This window comes from Condylostylus longicornis, unplaced genomic scaffold (genome assembly GCF_029603195.1).
Source record: "Condylostylus longicornis isolate FDR11 unplaced genomic scaffold, ASM2960319v2 ptg000049l, whole genome shotgun sequence".
Lineage (NCBI taxonomy): Eukaryota > Metazoa > Arthropoda > Insecta > Diptera > Dolichopodidae > Condylostylus > Condylostylus longicornis.
Genome location: NW_026578018.1, coordinates 7786999 through 7807545, shown reverse-complemented (window position 1 = coordinate 7807545; position 20547 = coordinate 7786999). Strand labels below are relative to the sequence as shown.

At 26.5% G+C, this 20547-nt stretch overlaps 2 protein-coding genes across 4 annotated transcripts; both read left to right on the top strand.

Moving 5' to 3' along the window:
• The first annotated feature begins 363 nt into the window (after positions 1 to 363).
• Positions 364 to 9433, top strand: LOC129611334 (zinc finger FYVE domain-containing protein 1-like). Of its 3 annotated transcripts, none has more exons than XM_055524425.1 (9): positions 364 to 791; positions 6210 to 6653; positions 6720 to 6930; positions 7028 to 7473; positions 7542 to 7705; positions 8170 to 8368; positions 8468 to 8663; positions 8720 to 8821; positions 8895 to 9432. In XM_055524425.1, the coding sequence occupies exons 1-9, from the start codon at positions 711 to 713 to the stop codon at positions 9197 to 9199; spliced, it is 2148 nt and encodes a 715-aa protein (XP_055380400.1). In that variant the 5' UTR covers positions 364 to 710; the 3' UTR covers positions 9200 to 9432. The 3 variants fall into 3 exon arrangements, with proteins under 3 accessions (XP_055380400.1, XP_055380401.1, XP_055380399.1); XM_055524426.1 differs by lacking the exon at positions 364 to 791 and adding an exon at positions 1357 to 1464 and having other exon boundaries at positions 8895 to 9433; XM_055524424.1 differs by lacking the exon at positions 364 to 791 and adding an exon at positions 4646 to 4800 and having other exon boundaries at positions 8895 to 9433.
• A 2707-nt stretch (positions 9434 to 12140) lies between these two features.
• Positions 12141 to 19504, top strand: LOC129611320 (nuclear factor related to kappa-B-binding protein). The gene is made up of 8 exons (XM_055524403.1): positions 12141 to 12405; positions 12484 to 13414; positions 13502 to 13678; positions 13778 to 14477; positions 14531 to 15391; positions 15460 to 18566; positions 18628 to 19035; positions 19102 to 19504. The coding sequence occupies exons 2-8, from the start codon at positions 12677 to 12679 to the stop codon at positions 19300 to 19302; spliced, it is 6192 nt and encodes a 2063-aa protein (XP_055380378.1). The 5' UTR covers positions 12141 to 12405; positions 12484 to 12676; the 3' UTR covers positions 19303 to 19504.
• The last annotated feature ends 1043 nt before the right edge of the window (positions 19505 to 20547 follow it).

Sequence of the window (20547 nt, the reverse complement as noted above, 5' to 3'; positions counted from 1 at the left end):
TATTTTTAATTATAATTAAAACAAATCTATTGTAAAATTTATCATTTCTTTTTTGACTTCACTCAACAAGATGATGTATACATAATTCAAAATGTAATATATTTTACTTTCAATTTTTGTATTACAAAATATAATACAAAAATTGAAAATATATCAAATGTGAAATTTAATGAAAAATTAATATAAACTCACCTTAAACATTGTACGAAACTTCAAAATATGCTCATATTAGGAAATGACATTTATCACGTTTTTTCTTAAATGACATATAAATGTCATTCAATTAGTTCATTTACATATGTATATTTGTAGATATGTATATATTTCACATTTTATTGTCGTCGGAAAAAAGTAGCCGTCGTTTTATAGAATGTTGATTAGTTGATTTTATATATTTAAGAAAAAAAAAATTAAAAAAAGTAAATAATAATGTATTTTTCCGTTTTTCTATAAAATTAGAAAAATTTTCTAATAATATAAAAAGGGAAGAGTGCTAATATAATTTTTTCAATAAAAAAAATTATGTGGGTGTGACCAAATGTTTTAAATAAAAACTATAAATAACTTTAAAAAAAGAGACACAATAAATACGAATTTCCGATTGGAGTTATTCAAAATAAAAGAATCACAATAAGAGTTGATGAATTTTGTTATTGCAATAACGAAACAACAAACAAAAAGAAATTAAATTATTAAGCGTTTAAATTTTTATGAAATTTAACATGCATAATATTGATAGTTATGGGGATCCATCAATTATGGAACCGCTGGACTCCTTAACAACAATCAAGGTAAAAAATGTTAATATTCATTATACATATGTATACACATTATATGTTTATATTCTATAAGGTAAAGAAATTCTTTTACATATAATAAAATTGCAAAATAATTTCGTTATGGAGAAAATTACGATATCCTTGGAATTCAATAAATTGAAAATGCGTATTATTTTTAGTAAGGTATTTTATGTACATCATATTATATACATTTATTTTGAAGGAGCTACTAAATAGTTTGTTCAAACAGGTTTTTGCCTTTTAAATATGTAGGTACTTATTAAATGACGAAATCAATATTGAAATAAACTTTTGTTTGACTATAAAAGTCGTTTGATTAAAACAAAATAAAAAAGAAACAAAAATTTGCGATAAAAATTTTGTTTCTGTTTATTTAAAAAGCTTTTAAAGTTTGCTAAAATGTTCTTTTTTTTTTTCTTTGTTTCGAATAAGATTTGCAATTAGCAAGACGTTAAAATTTACTAATAATAATAATCTCTTAAATTTTTAAATACTTAATTATCAATAATTTAATTTCAAACTAATTTTAATTCGTCTTATTTTTAAAGTTGTTCTTGTTTTTTTTTGTAAATTTATGGTGCTTAAAATAATTTAATTTTATAAAATTCGTTTTAAATAGTTTTTGGGGGGACAAAATATATAGTCACATCTTTTAAACATGCAAGTAAATACGCAATAAATGTAAATAAGTACATTAATACATACATATTATATGTATAACTACATACATACATGCATACATACATATTTAAATATAAAACATCAAAAATTTAAATTTTCCATCATTCATAATTTGAAACAATAAAAAAATTTAAAGAGATGTTCAAAAAAATTTTTTTTACGTACATATATTTATTCATTGTGTTTCTTAAATAATTTTATTTGTAATTCTTAAATAGGTATTTGAATAGTAATACATATCTAGCTATAATGTATATATGAATTAATATAATTCATTAAAATATTTTAGTTTAAATTATAGATATTAAATTATTATTAAATTATCAGTTTAAAAAAGCGCACTTTTCCATTTTTGAAATTTAATACCATTACATGTTTTGGAATCAAATAACTACATTATTTCGAAAACTTGCCTAAAAATAATTTTATCTATAAGTTAGTATATATCTATTTACTTACCTGCATGTATCGGATGTAATTATTTTTATTTTTAAAATACAAAAAAGCAAATGACATATTAATTTTCTTATTTAAAAAAAAATTCTTCTTCTTTTAGGTTATTGTACCTTCACATTACGACGTACTTTAAATAATACTATAAAACAAAAAGAAAAACAACCAAAAAATACAAAAAAAAAAGCACTCAGATATATAAGTATAGGTTTATCTTTATACTTTCATGTGACTCACTATTTATTTTGTTCTAAAAATTTGTTTTTTTAAGTGAATATTTACTTAATTAATATTCAATTTAATGTAATTTTTTTTATTAAGTATTAAATTGAATATTAATAATATATTATTTAAATAAATGCATAATTGTTTAAATATTAAATATATATATCTTAATATTATTTGGCGTACATGTGCCTTTTAATTATTACTTACCGAATTACTTTACGTGTACTCAATGCAATGTACACGTAAAGCATATATTCAATTTATTTAATTTCTGTACATACCTGCCGCCGACTTTATGTCAATTCACATTATTAAATTACAGAATCAAATTGGTTTACATACTTATACATAGCTTGTTTAGATAATTTTCAGGGATGTTTTTTTTTTTTTAATATCCTGACTGATAAATATAAAAACGATATAATAAATCTTATTCACCATTAATTTTTATGTAATTTTAAACTATAATAAGTTTAATTTAAAAAAAAAAAATTTCGATTAGGTAGGTTTTTTAACCTTAGTTGTAAAATTTAATTTAAAATGAAATTATAAATAAATTGATTGAAATTTAGTTTGTTTTAATTATTAAATATTAACAGAATATTTTCATTAATTTTTTTAAATATTATTCAAGCAGATATATTTAATAACAGTTTAAAATAAATATTTATGAGATGAAATATGCAAAAACTGCATACAAAAATTTTTTTTGTTAAAAAATTCTGGACTAAAATTTATCAAACTGGAAATAATTTTTTATTTTTACATTTCCCTTTTACTTTCCTTTCTTTTGTTTTTAACTTGGGTATATGTCAATTTTCTTTAAATTGTAGCAGCTATTCAAGCTAAAATTACTAGAATTGGCAATTAAAACAAAAAAGAATATAGGTATATATCAATATTTAAAGTAATTTTTTTCATTTATTACATTATGCAATATAAATTTTGAGTAATATTAATTGACATTCAAACCAAAAACCTTTCTACAAACTAAAATCTTTTTTATTACGAGTACTTCATTTGTTTTTGAAAATCTTAAAAAAATATTGAAAAAAAATTAGAAAATATTGAAAAACAAAATTATAAAAATGTATAATTACATAATTATTTAAAAGTTTTATGATTGAACTAATAAACTACATTGTATCCAAAATTGTACAAAACACTTTTTAAAATTTAAAAAATTTAAACAAAACAATAATATTAATTAGCATCCCTGTCAAAATTTTTATAATTGAAATATTTGAGCAAGCACACAACACGTATACATATATATATTTTTCATTTTTGTATATACGATATACAACCAATTCGTTTTTGTGTATATTATTTTATTCTTTTTATAATATACTCATTAATACAAATACATATTATATGAAAATCTATACATATAGAAAAAAAAAATATTCTATATTATATAGATTTAATTTTTGTTTAGCGATTTTATTTAAAATGTTAATAATTAGTCAGTGATATTATAATGTTCTCTCAATTTAGTTTTTGTGTTGAATAAGGCAAAAGATCTCTTCATGAAATACATATTTTCAAAATTAATAAATTAAGAATTGATAAAAATTATGAAATTATTTATCGAAATTATGAATTAAGATTTTTTTTTTTTATATTTTAATATTTCCAAATATATTTTTATAATTTTTTAAAATTAAATTGTATTACACGGTATTTAGAATTCAAAACATAAAAAAAAAATTTAAAAAATATAAAAAGTAAATATAGAATATAGAAATTCAGAAATAGATAGAAAATAATATAGAATATAGAAATTCAAGTTCAATATTAAAAATTTTATATATATTTTTTTTAATGTTATTATTGATAATCAAAAAAAAAATTATTTTTTAATTAAAAATATTTGTATATGTAATTTGTAAATACATGCATAGTTTTTTTAATTTCTGTACTTTTATAATATAGGTATAAAATAAAATAAAAAGAACAAGTTAGGAAAAAGAAGAAGAATAAAATAAGAATAAACTCCTGATAATTTCTACTTCATATGTGGTATATTTGAAATCATTTATATTTGAATAATTTTATTTTATTGATGATATTATTAATCTTTCATTGTTTCAAAAAAAGAAACAAAAAAAAAAGCAAGAAAATAAATAATTTTAAAAACACAACTGTGATAACATCGTAAAATACGCATTTAAAAAAAAATTTTTTTTTTATTACTATAAAATTTTTTCTTCATTTAACACATTAAAAATAATAACATACTTAAAATATTGCAATTTAAAAAAAAAACACCGAAAACAAAAACAAAAGCTTTAATAGTGTTGTGAATATTTACTTAACTTACACAACAATTACTTGTAAACAAGTAAAAACAACAATATTAAGAAATATAATTAAATATCAATAATAATAAACAAATATTTATATGTATATATAATTTTTATATTTTCCCTTATTTAAATATATAGAAAATATTTTGAAAAAAAAAAAAAAACAAAAAAACAAAAATCACGTTTTCAAATTTTTCTTTTTTTTTTTTTACAATCTAAAAAAAAACTCTCTTTCGCACATGTCTTATCAACAGCAACAAAGCATAAAATACAAAGACTTTCCACAAGAAGATGAAAGTAATATGGCATTTTTAAAACCACTTACATGGGTAGTTGTTTAATAAATATATACACTATTTTTTTTATATCATGAAAAATATATTTTTTAAATAACTTTTTTATTATTAGAGTTACTCTTTAATTTTTTGATTAATTCGATTTTAGAAATGATAATGTGAAGCAAAATGTACAAGTATGCCAAAATATAATGAATGCAATTATTTAATAAAAATTAAAATTTTTTTAAAAAATTAATTAATTCTCCAAAAGATTTAACTATCATACGCTGAGATTCCGAAATATAGAATACTCGAAATATATAATATTATTCACATATGTATAACTATTCTGGAGCCGCATTCAGTTGTTGATGTGATGTAATATGATTCTTAGTTGCGTAAAAATGCAATAATAAATTATCACAATAAAATTAATTTTTCAAAATTTAAGATTCTATACTGATAATTCTTATATTTTTGAATAACATATCATTACCGGAATATGGGTGATATTAATATATAAATTAAAATGGTTCAATTAGAATATTCTAATATATGATTCAAATTGAATCATTTCAATTAATGTTCTAATTAAAATTTTTATTATCAAATAAATTTGAAAATCCGGTTCAATATTTTTTATATGTATTATAATTAATATACTTACGATTGAGTAATATCTTTTTTTTTTTGTAATTTTATTTAATTTAATTTACACAATTGCGAACCTTTATATGAGTGAGAATAGGTTAAATTTTCATATTTATAAATTCTAATTAATAATAAAATTTGAGCTAATTTATGATGCTCTATAATGAGATAAAAAAAAATTTATCAAATAAAATTAAGGTAAATTATTGAGTGTTTCGCTTATTGAGGTACTACTGTAATTGAATCGATTCGAAAAGGAAATAAAATTTATTTCGATAAATAAAAAAATTTGTTTTGTACATATGTAGGTTCTAAAATGCATATTAAAAATTATTATTAGAGCATTTCGAAAGTAACATATAATAAAATTAATTTAAAATTTTGTTAATTGAATTTTTTTATTTAAATACACATTTTCGTAATAAAATTCAATTTACACTGTAGTTACCAAATAGGCTAATAAATCATTGCAGTAATAATTCACATGTTACCATATTATAGTTGCCTTTCATAATTCATATAGTTGCATTTTTCCAGATCTTCATAATTATATAAATATATAGTGTTGTATGATGTTATTAAAATTTCATTGTTATTTAAAAAAAAAATCTGGAAAATATTAAGTTTTTGTCTTAATTTACTACGTGGTTTCTTTCAGATTTCTTTATGATATTTAAATGTTGCTTCATACTTATACATAATATAATAATTAAATTAGAATTTGTAATGGAATTTATTAAACAAAACGTAAAATTTGAAATTGTTTTTAATTTTAAATATAATTTTGTTTTTTCTTTTTTTTTTTTTAGACTGAAATATCGGATGCAATAAAACCGGACCTTGTTAACGATGCTGAATTTAATTCAATACCAATATTACCACCGGATCAAACAGCATTACATTCGCTTCATAGTAGTAATGGTAAAATGAAATTATCATTTCATTTAATGGGGCGTGATGAAAATCTTTTAATTACAACGGAAGAAGAATTTTATAATAAATTACGTTGTACAGAAAATGATAAGATTAAAGTTGTTACAATTTTTGGAAATACTGGTGATGGAAAATCTCATACCATGAATCATATATTTTTTGATGGTGAAGAGATTTTTAAAACTTCATCGGATCAAACATCGTGTACTGTTGGAGTAATGGCGGCAATGCAACGTCGAATGGGTGTTTTATGCATAGATACTGAAGGTTTCTTAGGTACAAATTCGAATCCTGATCGTATAAAGAGAATGCTTCTCAAAGTGAGTTATTTATATAAACTAAATATTTTACTAAAATTATTTTTCTATCTTAATGTTATCTTATAGATTTTAGCCATATCAGATATTATAATATTTCGAACACGTTGTGAACGTTTACGTCGCGATATGTATCAGTTTTTAGACACTGCTTCAAAAGCATTTCATAGGCATTTTACCTCAGCTTTACAATCATTAGATGTTTCGGAATCACCAAGATCATTAGGCCCTGGCATTATAATATTCCATGAAACTAGATATACAAAACCTCTTGAATCAAGTAATTAATTTTTTTATCTATTTTTTTTATAAACATTAATATAGTACGAAAAATATTATAATAAAGTATGTTATATAAATATTTTTTACATTTTAAGCATTAAGTGAAAGTGTTGAGGATCAAATAAGGACAAATTTTCGTAAATTAAATATGAACATAGATTCGTTTAGTTCATTACAATATATAGGTATTCAAACTGAAGGTACTAAATCGACAAATTATAAAAGAATAAAAGATGTTATAAAAGCTGAAATAGCTAATACAACAGTAAGATCTCATAGACAACCAAAGGTTATTTTCAAAGCAATACGTGCATTAAATTTAAAATTTTCTGGGGAAATTGCTGATAGAGATATAAATCCATTTCCAGAGCAATATTTTTCTTGTAATAACAAATGTGAATCCTGTGATAAAAGATGCGAACGTTCAATGGGTCATTTAAATGATGGAGAAGAACATGAAAACTCACAATTGTGTGTGTATCAACATCAATTGGACAATAAAGTATATTTATGTAAAAAATGTCACAAAAATGGTAAAAAGGTATTTTACTGTTGAATTAGAAAACGAATTGAATTAGAAAATTAATTTAAAAAATGTCTTTTTTTTAGGTTATTGTAACAAGTAATCTCCAATCAAGCACAGAGAGTTCATGGACAGGACTTGCTAAATATGCATGGAAAGGTGCTGTAATTGAATGTCCAAATTGTGGAGAAATTTACAGATCACGACAATATTGGTATGGAAACAAGTCGCCAGAGGATATTGCAGTTAGGTACAAAAAACTTTGTATAGTTTTTAAAATAATTTAAATGTTACATACATATATATATGTATTATTATTATTACTTAATATATGTATATTACTTATGTATATGTATTTTATATTTATGTATTATTTTGATGAAAATCTATCATTTTACATTATCTCAATATTTCCTTTTTATGATTTACATACAAATATATTTTAGTATGTAAATAATACATGCTAACTTTATTTGTACCTATGTAATAATGATTATAATATTAATGACGCAAATGTTTTTAAAAAAATACTACGCAAAAATATACATATACATACATGTATATATTTTTTTAAATAATTGTTTATTTTATTGATAAAAAAAAATATTCAATAAAAATGTTTGACAAAATTATTGTCTAACTTTTTTCTAATTTTTCCAACTTCAATATATATTAATTTACTTAATTCAAACTTACTTATTTTAAACTATTTAGATCCGAAATAGTTCATGTTTGGAAAGGAAGAAGTATCAAATCAAAAGATGAGGTACCTTCTGGTCAAATTTTACTTGACAGTGTGAATTACATTAGTGGAGCTATTGGTAATGTTGTTCAACAACCGACAAAAGCTATTACTGATTGGGTAGCTGACAAGACTGCACCGAGTTATTGGATACCAAATTCGGAAATCATGGTAAGAATATGGATTCGTTAAATTTATACATAATATTAAATAAGGTTTACCCAAATACAAATATACAAACAGGATTTTATAAGTTTAATCTTTTTGTAGCACTGCCATAATTGTCGGAAAAATTTTGAAAAAACTGGTTTACTTAAACATCATTGCCGTTGTTGTGGACAAGGATTTTGTCATAATTGTTCTAAGCACAAAATGCCCGTACCTCATCGAGGCTGGGGGGATGTAAATGTTCGTGTATGTGATGAATGCAGACAACAATTGATTAAAGGGGACTCCAAAATATCTAGTTAGTAACAAATTGTTTTTACCATAAACATTTTTAATGAAAATATCTATTTTAAGATTCTCAAAATGGTGACGAAAATGATATAACTGTTCGTAAATATGGGGAATCAGTTATTAGCGCTTTATCACAAGTAGCAGTAGTTTTAGAATATCCGAAAGGTAACATTTCTTAATTACTCATAATTTAGTTTCTATTTTCATGTTATTTTTAAATTCAATTATTGTTTTATAGATTTTATAAAAGATAGTGCACGACCTTCCTATTGGGTAAAAGATTCTGATGCACCAAATTGTGCAATATGTAAGATATTATTTGGTACTGCGGAAGAGCTGGAAAAATTTGCAAAAAATTGTCAGAATGCAGAAAAGCCTGTAAGGCAAATTCCTGGAAATAACTGGCGGCATCATTGTAGACAGTGTGGTGAAGCAGTATGTGATAATTGTTCAATGAATCGGCGACCGGTACCAGAACGAAACTGGCCAGGTGATGTTCGTGTTTGTGATGTGTGCTATAAAGAGAAAGCAAAAATGAATTGACAGTTAAATTTAACCTGAAAAATTAAATACATTATATTGTTGCTCCATTTTTAAATATGAAAAAAAAAAAATAAAAAAATGTTACTAAAAAACAGCACAGTATGATTTTTAGAGTAGGTGATGGTGTTATTTAAAAAAATAAGTCTTATTATCTAGTTTGCTTATTTAAAATTTCAAACGATAAAATAGATAATGTGATATGTAAATTAGAAATATATTTGCAAACATTTTATTTACGAAAAATGAGATAAAAAAATATAAAATTAAAAACTAATTTGATTTTTTTAGATTTTTGCGAACTACTACTAATTCTTTTGGTTAAATTTTTTAGATTTTTACATAAGAATTCATGATTTTACATAAAAGCTCATATATGTATAAAAATTACATGATTTCCTGTAATTACCAGTTTAATCAGTAAAACACAAAAAAATTAAGGTTGCCTAATTATAAAATGTTTTTGGAAACATGTACGATAAATTTTTCAAAATATGTGTATATTGCAAAATTTTTAATGAAACTAGATGACCATATTGTATATAAAAGGTACATACACACGTATGCGGTAAATATGGCTCATAAAAAGAAGTGAAACTGTGTGACCGGACACTTATTATAACGCTAAAAAAGAACTAGGCTGGTTTATTCCATAAAAACAGCTTATCAAGTTTTAATAGAACTTCATATGGTATCAGATACGAATTACTAAATCTGTTCACAGCAGTGTGTCAATGCTATACACACATACTGTTGTACATAATTTCGTAATTTATTTTAGAAACCATATTGTGAAAATTCGAATTATAATATTAAAATTCTACTACTAGTAGTTACAACATAAACGGCAACTCAGTCTATGGTCATTATGTCAAAATTGCGTACTTTTTATTAACAGCATAATGCTACAGTACTTGCTAATAAAATTGTAACAGTAATTTTCGATTTCGACTCTGGTTGAGAAAATGCTCGGATGTAAGCGGTATGCAGTGATCAAAGCTATCGCCTTGTCGGTACAGCGAATAATAATATAATTGATGCTTCGATAAAACAATGAAAATACTTTTTTAGTTCCCATTTCCAGTCTAACATTTGGAAAATCTAATCTTTTGCAATTCCCGCTGCAAGTTTGGTGACACACATTTAAATATATGGAACCACAGCTAATGGAAATACTCAAAAAATGATTGTATTATCAATTTTTTGCAAAACAATTTACAAAGTGTTACTGTATATATAAAAAAAATTTCAAACTATAATTTGAACCACTTTTTCTGATAAAGAAGGTGAAAATCATAATCAAAAGGTCTTTCGTTTTCAAGAATGTTTGATAATTTTTGCACGTGTGGAAGAGTTCAGGTTAAAGATTTAGTATCATACAATGAATTTGACTAACTAAGTGTTCTATATCGGTTGGATAAATTTATGAACAAACGGTATAAAAAAAAAAGGAATTCACTTTCCCCTTATTAAAAAAATTTTATGAGAATAAATTTGTTCAAATTGTTTTATCTAGCAATAGATGGCACAATTTTTTTTTGAAAATTCCTATTTCTAAACGTCAAACGTCATTTAGTTGTCAATTGTATGAAAAAATTCGACTTTTTTCATTAAAATTTTTACTTTTTTTTCAAGTAGCGACGACTCTAACGAGCAATTAAGAAAATATAAAGCATAAGCTTACATCGCGTGAAATATAAATTTATTTCTGTAATATATCGCCATTACGATTTAAAAAAGTATTAAAAAGTATTTTAATAAACGCTTAAAATCTGTTTTGTTTTGACACAAAGCATGTTTTGACACTTGATTAGCTTAAAAAATATCTAAAATTTTTAGGCGTTCCTCTTTAAAAGCAATAATTTTTAAGTGAACCAATAATTCAGAGAAATATATTTAGTGGGTATTGTGATACACACAAATTAAATTGTTTGATTATGATCGTTTCATTATAATAAACTTCTATTTTTAGCACTTTTCCAAAAATTTTTTGAAAAAAAGTGCTTATTAGTTTCACTCTGTCCGTCCGTCCGTCCGTCCGTCCGTCCGTCCGTCCGTCCGTCCGTCCGTCCGTCCGTCCGTCCGTCCGTCCGTCCGTCCGTCCGTCCGTCCGTGTGTCTGTTTACAAAACTTCTACATTCTTAAAGATCGAAAGCTGAAATTTAATACGTACATAGATCTTTACTAGATACTTATTTTCGTAGAACAAAATTTTTACCTATCTCCCCCCCTATAGAAGTTATACCCCCCTAAAGCACTAAAAATGGCCTATTTTAACTATTTATTGCAATGAAACCATAAGCATTTTTGAAATTTTTCAAACGCAGAAAGGCAGTGGCTTGCTTCCCCTACCGCGGTATACTATAGCTAAACTTTAGAAAAACAAAATGGCCGTTCAAATTTACCGTTATCTGCAGTCCTTTTTTTCCAAATTTTTGATGTCGTTTTTCTTCTAGACCCCAGCCTGTAGAAGCTTGAAATTTTAAGAGCTTTTAGACATTAACAAGTAGTTCATTTCGTTAGAAGAAAATTTTTTTCTATCTCCACCCCCTCTCAAGTTATGGCCTCTTGAAATTTGTAAAATTTGCATTTTTGACACCTTATATTTTTGAAACCGCAAGCTTTTTCAAATTTCTATAAACGCAAAAAGTTAACGGTAAATTCCATGACACTAAAAAATATAATTATTTTTCTTAACTCACACAATTAACCCTTAAAATCGAGCATTATGTTAACCCCTGTTTATATTAATTTTTGCTTTATTTTAAAGACTGCATAAATGGTTCATCCTAAATATATGCAATCCTAGAAATAGTTTCGTTTATAAATGAAAATAAATTTTAATAGTGTGGTGGATATACATAGACTATTTTTAAAAGCAGTATTTTCACTTGTTGAAGGGAAAAGTGCTACAATACAAACCATTGGTTTGACCCAACTTTATAAATAGTAAAACTAAGTAGGGAAATGTGATGTAACCTATTGAATGTTGTATATTTGTTGATATCAAAACATTGCAAAGAACATTCAAATATTAAATAAAATTTTCAGAAATAAGTGGCAACTGAGCTCATTTTGAGATAAATATATACGTATTTTGTAGTATTGAATAATTTAAAAATTCAATTGACACTAAAAGCTAAAGAAAATAAACATAGATAAAAATATAATTCGAAGTTTAAATAAGTATTGCTTGCTTTTAAATTAAGGTAATTTTTTTGTTTGCTTTAAAATTATTGAATTTTTTTAACTGAGCATTTTGTAATAAATTAAATATTTATTTTTAGATTGAAAGGAAATTTAATATGAAACAATTTTATTGCATTGATTATAAGTTACCTATAATGGACACATACTTGATAAAATGTTATTTTCGCAAAAACCAATTTTAATTGAAAATTTTAATCTTAAATTCCATTAAGTAGTATTGAAAAAATAAACATTCGTTTAATTAGAGTGATTTAAGCGTCAATTTGTAAGATGAATGAAATGCAAGATTCAGATTCTGAATTTTCAGATTCCTCCGGTAGCGTTACTTCATCAAGTTCAAGTTCCTCTGAATCAACAAAAAATGATAATTCCTTGGAATTGGCTAAAATATGTGGCCAAACATTGCATTTACCAAAAGGATTGTGTGAAAATGAAGATATTTTCAAAGAATTTTTTTCATTAGACACTTGGAATCAAGTTCCTTCAAATTTTCAAGCATTTTTGAAAAACAAATTTTTACCAGTTTTTCCTGAAGGTGCCAATAATGAAATGGAACAAACTAAAACCATAAAAATGCTTTTTAACAATGAAATCAATAGTTTTAACAAATCCCCTTTGAGTATATTGCAAAAGAATTTAGAAGATGGAAATTATAGACCGGATTTAATAAAAATAAGAGAAAGCATTGAAAAATCCAAGCGCATTGAAAATAAATTTAAAGAATGTGAAAGAGTTAGCAAACTATCTAAAACCTTAATGATTTCCCGTGAGAAATTATTAAGGGCAGCCTATAATACTCCGCCAGGAGAGCAAATAAAAGTTGATAGAACATTACATGATTCTACAAATATTTTAGACGGAAATGTTGCTGGGTTAAGAGCTAAAAAACGTTATTACGACGAAATTACTAGTTTAGCAAAACAAATTGGTTTAAGTGATTGTTCAGACGATGAGATAAAAGAAGGAGAAGAATTACTAGAAGCAGACAATTTTGTTAAAAAAAACTTGGTATATTTTGAAAAATACTAAAATATATTTTTCTTATTCGCTTTTAACATTTTTTTGATACAAAATTAACAATGAATCTTATTCCAGGGAAACTTCCCACTTCACCCAGCAAATGAACTTAAAATAATCGGAACAATGACGAAAAGGGGTCGATTTAATGGGTCCTCAATTACTGATTTTAAAGTAAGACCAGCAGGTTCAATGCACGATAATCATTTAAGACAAATGTTATTTACACACAAAAGAAGAAAAATGGAGGAGCCGGTGTGTTATATTCATAAATTATATATATATAAAAACCAAATTTTTATCCTATCTCCTTATGGTTGTTAATAAATTTCTTGTATTTTTTTCATTTCATAGGATCGACCAGAATTTGAAACAAGTGATGTTAGATTAATTGATATTAATAACAGGGTAGAAATGACTGGAAGCAATTATAGAAAAGAAATTTTGGCTCCACCGAAAATAAGAAAAGTGATTACAAAATCCATTCCTTCAATGAATTCAGGAAATATAACTGCTCATAAAAATCAGTTTAGTTTATTAAAGAAATCTCAACTAATAAACAACGGCAACAGTAATCAACAATTAAATAAGCAACAATCCTTGCTAAAAAGTGTCGTGATACCAACAGATCAAAAGAATACAGTAAGACCACAAAAGGAACAAATAACTTCCAACGCACAACTTTCAAGTGAAAGCGAAAATGAAATCAATGTGGATGTGCTTAATACAAATCCACCAACCATTCGTTCAATGGGTATAAACAATCCGAAACAAAAACCAAATATAACACGCGATTCCAATGAAGATTTAATTAAAAAACCAAAAATTGTTTGCAAGAAACCAGGATCAGTCGCTGAACATTATAACCAGCGAATAAATAATATAGAAAATAAAGACGTTGACAAGAAATGTATGGATAATGGTTTTACAAAAATTCACCCGATGTCTATAGACGATTTAGATGGAATAGATATGATTAATCTTCCAGTCAGTCTAACAGATACTGTACTTAACGAAGAAACAGTTGTGCATGATGCAAATCATTACACATTAGGTAAAGATATCTATTTTTCTAAAAAAAAAGTTTAAAATCAATATTTATTTCAGATACTAAAAATAATCAAGGAATGCCAATAATTAGGAAAGCTCGACAAGAACAACAGACACAACAACATGACAGCAACACTGATATTCCCCAGCAACAATCCAATATCACTATTAGCCCAGAATTGATGCAGGAAACACATGCTTGCTATTTATCTCTCATAAGAGATATATTTTGTTCTACACCTGACCATCGAATGAAATTAGATGAATTGAAATCAAAAATACATTTATGGCTCTCAAACCCCATAACAGCTCTAAATGATTGGTATAATCAAGCTGATAATTGGTTAAATTTACTGCCATCAGCAATACACTTTTTATCAGGGGAATTTGCTGATCAACCTGAAGAATTTGTTCCTTACATAGAATTTAAAACCCAGTTAAATATTTATCAATGGATAGGTGCCGGACGTGATTCGGATTCTCATCTCTTGAACTTGTGCCAATACTGGTTGTCCAGAAAACATGAAATGGGCATCAAACCTTCAAAACCTAAAGTAGAAAAAGTTCGTGCCGTTGAGTCAAAAACATATGAGTATGAAGATAATTTAATAAATGAAAAACCACTCTCCCCGCCTCCTCCAAGATGCCCCACTAATTGGACCGTACAACCTGCTAATGCTGAAGAAATTGAAGAATTTCGTGTTCAGGAACGACAGCGCTTCGAAAATCCACATAAAGCTTTCACATATCGGATGTATGGATACGAAAGTGTAGTTGGCCCTGTAAAAGGAGTATATACACAAATATTAGCTTTAACAAAAGCGAGAGGTCACAATATGTTAACGGCAGATCGTCCAAACTTTGTAACGATACTGACTTTAGTACGCGATGCAACAGCAAGGTTACCAAACGGTGAAGGTATATTTCACAATTTCATTAAATAATAAATTTTAATAAAATATGTATATATATCTAAAACCTTTTAGGTACACGTGCCGATATTTGCGAGCTTCTTAAATGCTCTCAATATATAAATCCACAAGCATCCGATAACATACTTCAAACTATTGTTAGCGGAGCTTTGGACAGAATGCATGTTGAAATTGACCCTTGTGTACGTTATGATGCGAAAAGAAAAATTTGGATTTACTTACACCGCAATCGAACGGAAGAGGAATTTGAAAGAGTACACCAGCAATATCAAGGTGTAACAAAAAATCAAAAGAAATCTACTACTAGAAAGTTGAAACATAAGCAATTGAAATCGGAAAACTCATTGCTTATTCAAAATCAACATCCAGCAAAACCTCAGGCAATATTGCCGCCTTTGTCTGTATGTGGTCAATTTCAAATATCGCAAGGCCAGCATAATATAACACAACAGGCAATAACCAACTCCATTTCGAACTCTATTCAAAACGTAAATCCTTTAACTAATAAAACTCAAACGATTTCTCAAAACAGTCCCCAAGTTGCTGTTGTTGCACCTCTGAAAATTTCTCCTCAAAAGGGCTCTGGAAATATGGCAAAACCAGAATTAGTGCCTTTGAAAACTATTCAACCCCAGTTAATATTGGATACAGAACAAGATATAGATGACGCTGTAGTTGATTTGAATGAAACTACAACATTTTTGGTACAAAAGCAATTTTCGCAAAAATTGTTAAATTCCAATAATAAAACTATCAGCGTAGCAAGCATTTCACCAAATGTTGCTGGACATACCCCAATAAAACACTTACACTTGCAACAAAACCAGAAACTGATAGGAAGCTCGAATCAAAGTGGAACAAATTTGATAAACAGTGTAATAAATCAACAATGTGGCACAACAGAAATGAAATCACAAATTATATCCCCAATATCTTCGTCGCTACCACAGCAAATACTCGCAAGTCCAACTCAACAACCACAACAAACCATATCTGCATCAAATACTCAGTTTATTGTAACGAATAAAACTAATAAAACTGGAAAACCAATTTTGATTCAGAGTACTAATAATAATGGTCAACAAGTAATAACCCAAATTCGACCAAGTAACGCCCAAGGACAACAACAAGGGTTCATAATTCCTTTGAACTCGGATCAATTTCAAGCTATTTCTAATCAACTACCTCAAGTTTCTTCTAACAGTAATCAATCAGCTCTGATTTCTAGTTCAGCTAATAGTCCAAAACTGCTAAAATCGGCCACTATAACAGCAAACCAGGTTTCTCCTCCAGCTTTGACTGCAGTATCTCGACCTGCAACAATTATTCAACAAACTAATCCTATAACTGGTAAACAGCAATTTATTAGAATAGCTACAACTTCAGCTGCTGGAAAAAGTTTGTTGAATCAAAATCAAATTACCGTTCATCAACAACCCAAAATTGTAAATAACTTACAATTAGAGGTTGATACAGGGGATACTTCATCTGGTTTCAATCAAGAGGGTAGTGCAACTAACGTCCAACAAAAAATATCTACAGGCACTGTAATGATTCGCCCTCAACTAACAAAAACAGCCCTTACAACTGGTTTGTCTCTAATAAACAATCAAAATGTGCGTATAACGCAGCCAAGGCAAATATTACAAGTTCAACAGAAGCAACCGCTACAAAAATCTGGCTTGTTACAACAAAACGCTTTAGTAATATCTGGTAATCAACAAAATCAACAAATTCAAACGAAAAATGTAATTCTTCAACAACAAACATCTCAACAAGCACATCAACTACAACAGCAAACAGCACAAACACAGCAAGTTCAAAAAATTATCAATGTGTCGGCAGCAAATTTGCAAAATTTAATTACTGCAACTACGCAAGGGCAAACTAACATAATTTCGCCCCAAATTATACAACTTCACCCACCAACTAGCAGTGCTAGCGCGAATGGATCTGGAACTGCTAAGATACAAACATTTAATGCTAACATTTTACCTAATTTCAAGACGCAAAATATACGTTTGCAAAGTCCAATTTCCACACAAGGAAATCAGCAGCAACCCATTATTATCAAACAACAAATGCTTCAGCAAATTCAGCAGAAGCAAAACATAGGGATAAGCAAAAATACTGGGACGGTTTCGATTGGAACGAATTCTAATAAAATTTCTGGAAAAAATGTTCCTTCTTTAACAACTACTAACATAATAACTGCGAATTCATCATCACTAGCCCCGGGAACAATAATTCAAACTTCGCCACAAACAATTGTAAAGCACTCAAATATAATTCAACAGCAAAATAAGCAGTTTACAATTGTTTCGTCACCACAGCAATTGCAACAACAGCAATCGCAAACAGTAACAAGGGTTGTTAAGTCTCTTTCTAGTGGTGTAGGAAACCCAGTATTACAATCAAATCAAATTGTTCAAACTTCGGTTGGAAATGTTGTTCGAACACAAAATTCCACAGGAAATCCTGTTATGGCTAAAGTAATCACAAATAATACAGGACAAATTATATCACTTGAAAGTTTGTTGCAAAAGCAAGGTATCGCACCTGGGACGACTTTACGAGTTGCTGGAACGAAAAGTGGACAAACTAATATCATACAGTTAACAAATCAACAGCAATCAAATAGCAATAATAATAATAATATTGTTGATGGTATAACACAACCTGTAACACAATACGCTGTTGTATCTCAAGGAAGAAATTTAATTTCCATGACTGGAACACCCCAACGACTTATAACAACTCAAGCTTCAAATACTGTTGTAACAAATTTAGCTAACAGTACAGTTTCAAATGTTAAAACAGTTTCTTCAATAAGCGCCTCAACTGCAACAAGTTCGGGAAATCAAATTCCAGTACAAAGTGTGTCAAAAATTATCAATGCCAACCAACTGACACCACAACAAATAGTAAGTGCGAAAGTTTTGGGGAAAAATAATACGAGTAATATTAGAATGAACTTAGCGAATTTACGAGGTAAACCTGTTATCATAACTAATAAGCAAGGAACTCAGCAGAACAACACAACAGCCCAAAATGTACAATTAGTACAAAATAATCAAGTTGTTAATAGTGCGAATTCGACTAGTTCCGGAAATATTGTAATCGGTGGGCAAACTCTCAAAGTTCAAGGAAACATGATACCAGTAATTTTCAAAAATTACTTCAAAGTTAAAATAGTTTTATTTTATTATTTTTATATTTTAGGGAAATATTCAAGTTTTAAATCAGAGTTCGTCACAACCTCAAGCGGTTATGTTAGGTAATCAAATTCTTAAAGTTGCTCAATCACCAAATGTCAGGCAAACAGTTGCTGCAAATATAATAAGTAGCTCTATAAATAACAGAACGAACACTTTGAGTGGAACAAATACGTTAACGTCAATAGCAAGCACAAATTCGGGAACTATGGTTGTTAATAGTAGTAATACTGTCGTGGCTGGTATCAGTCAAAATACAGGCGGTATCCAAAATAAAACAGTTGTATTAGGCTCTACCGGTCAACCAATAAGAGTCCAATCAGGCCAAATACAAACTGTTGCTATAGGAAATAGTAATAACTCAAGTGGGATTCAGCAACAAAACCAACAGATAATTTTAGGGCATCCAATAAAAGTAATAATATGGTTAAAATATTGAAATAATTTTTAATGTAATATTTTTTTTTTGTTTTAATCAAAGGGTACGCCTTTGAAAACAACAGGTCAACAAAGAGTTGTATTAGCCGTACAAGGAGGTGGTCAAATATTGCTGCCACCTGGTTTTCAAGGTGGATCACTTAATTTAAAATCACTGCAAGGTTTAAAAGTTGTACAAGTTGGACAGCAAAATCAACAACAAACTATCCAACAATCTCAACAACAAAATAAAGGGAAAAATTAACTTGATTAATTTATTTAGAAATTAAGAAAAAAACAAATAAAAATTTGAATAAAACTTATTACAATTTTAGTTTTTTTTTTTTTCCAAAATTAAAAATTTATATTATATTATGTACATAAACAAATTTTAAAATTTTATTATACTTATAATAAATTTTCATTTTTAAGTTTATTTAGAAAATAAGTTGGTTTTTGAATTTTAATTTACAAAAAAAAAAAAAAAATAAAAAAAAAAACAAAATGTGAATTTTAAATATTCAAAAAATAAATATATATGTAATTAAATAATGAATAATAAATTATAAATAATTTCTTTAAAAAAATTAATTAGAATTATAAATATTAGGTTAAACCAAGGTTCATTTTTTTTTGTTAGTAGTTTATATTTTAAAGAAGCTTCTTTATAGAATTAACCTTTATTCAGTTTCTTTTTGTAGTTATGTATTTCTCAATTAAATTAAATGTAAATAGAAATATGAAGTTATTATATAGAAGCGTAATTATATAATATAATGATTATATAAACCGAATAATAAATATGTTAAAATATGTCTAAATTTGTCAAAATATTTTTTTTTTTGAATTTTATTACGGATTTGGATTTTGTTATTACTTTATTATAATATTTATATAACTTTGTGAAACTCTAAACTAAATATAACTTTGTGATGAAAGTTACGGTATTGCACGGCGATATAGAAAACTCCAGTTTACTTGTTTGCATTTCACAATATATTTAATTAATATATTAAACTCATCTAGGTACTTAATTAAAACTTACCCGGAAAATTTTTTTATCTGGAAAGTGAAATTAATATCTGCTATTTAACTGATGTTTAAGATCGAATCAATCTATCTTATTTAAATAATCATAATTTTGAACAAAAAGAATGTCATAAGGAGTGTAAAAAGGTTATGTTGTGACATATTTAGTGGCACACTAAAATTCTATACTCATTTTTAACTTACTATACAATAAAAAATATATTTGGCCTTGTTTTTGTACATCTTTTCATTTGAAGTGTAGTCAATATATATATACATATCTACTAATAAAACCAAATCGTTCTGGTTTTCTACTACCTAGATGGCAAGACCCAACGAACCTACGTGCCAGTTTTGGAAAAAAAAATTGATAAAATTTCAAACGTGCCAGGGTTCAGCGAAAAAATGTCAGAACATTTTTTTGGTCAATGAATTAATGAAATGAATCAATGTCGATTGTAGGAAATTAATTCGATATGAC

Bases quoted from the DNA above. Each gene is read 5' to 3' on its own strand.
- LOC129611320 (XM_055524403.1), top strand. From the start codon at position 12,677: ATGAATGAAATGCAAGATTCAGATTCTGAATTTTCAGATTCCTCCGGT. The intron at 14,478-14,530 runs GTAAAGATATCT...TATTTATTTCAG, and splicing joins TGCAAATCATTACACATTAG to ATACTAAAAATAATCAAGGA. The intron at 19,036-19,101 runs GTAATAATATGG...TTTTAATCAAAG, and splicing joins TTTTAGGGCATCCAATAAAA to GGTACGCCTTTGAAAACAAC.
- LOC129611334 (XM_055524424.1), top strand. From the start codon at position 4,711: ATGTCTTATCAACAGCAACAAAGCATAAAATACAAAGACTTTCCACAA. The intron at 4,801-6,209 runs GTAGTTGTTTAA...TTTTTTTTTTAG, and splicing joins TTTTAAAACCACTTACATGG to ACTGAAATATCGGATGCAAT. The intron at 6,931-7,027 runs GTAATTAATTTT...TTACATTTTAAG, and splicing joins TACAAAACCTCTTGAATCAA to CATTAAGTGAAAGTGTTGAG.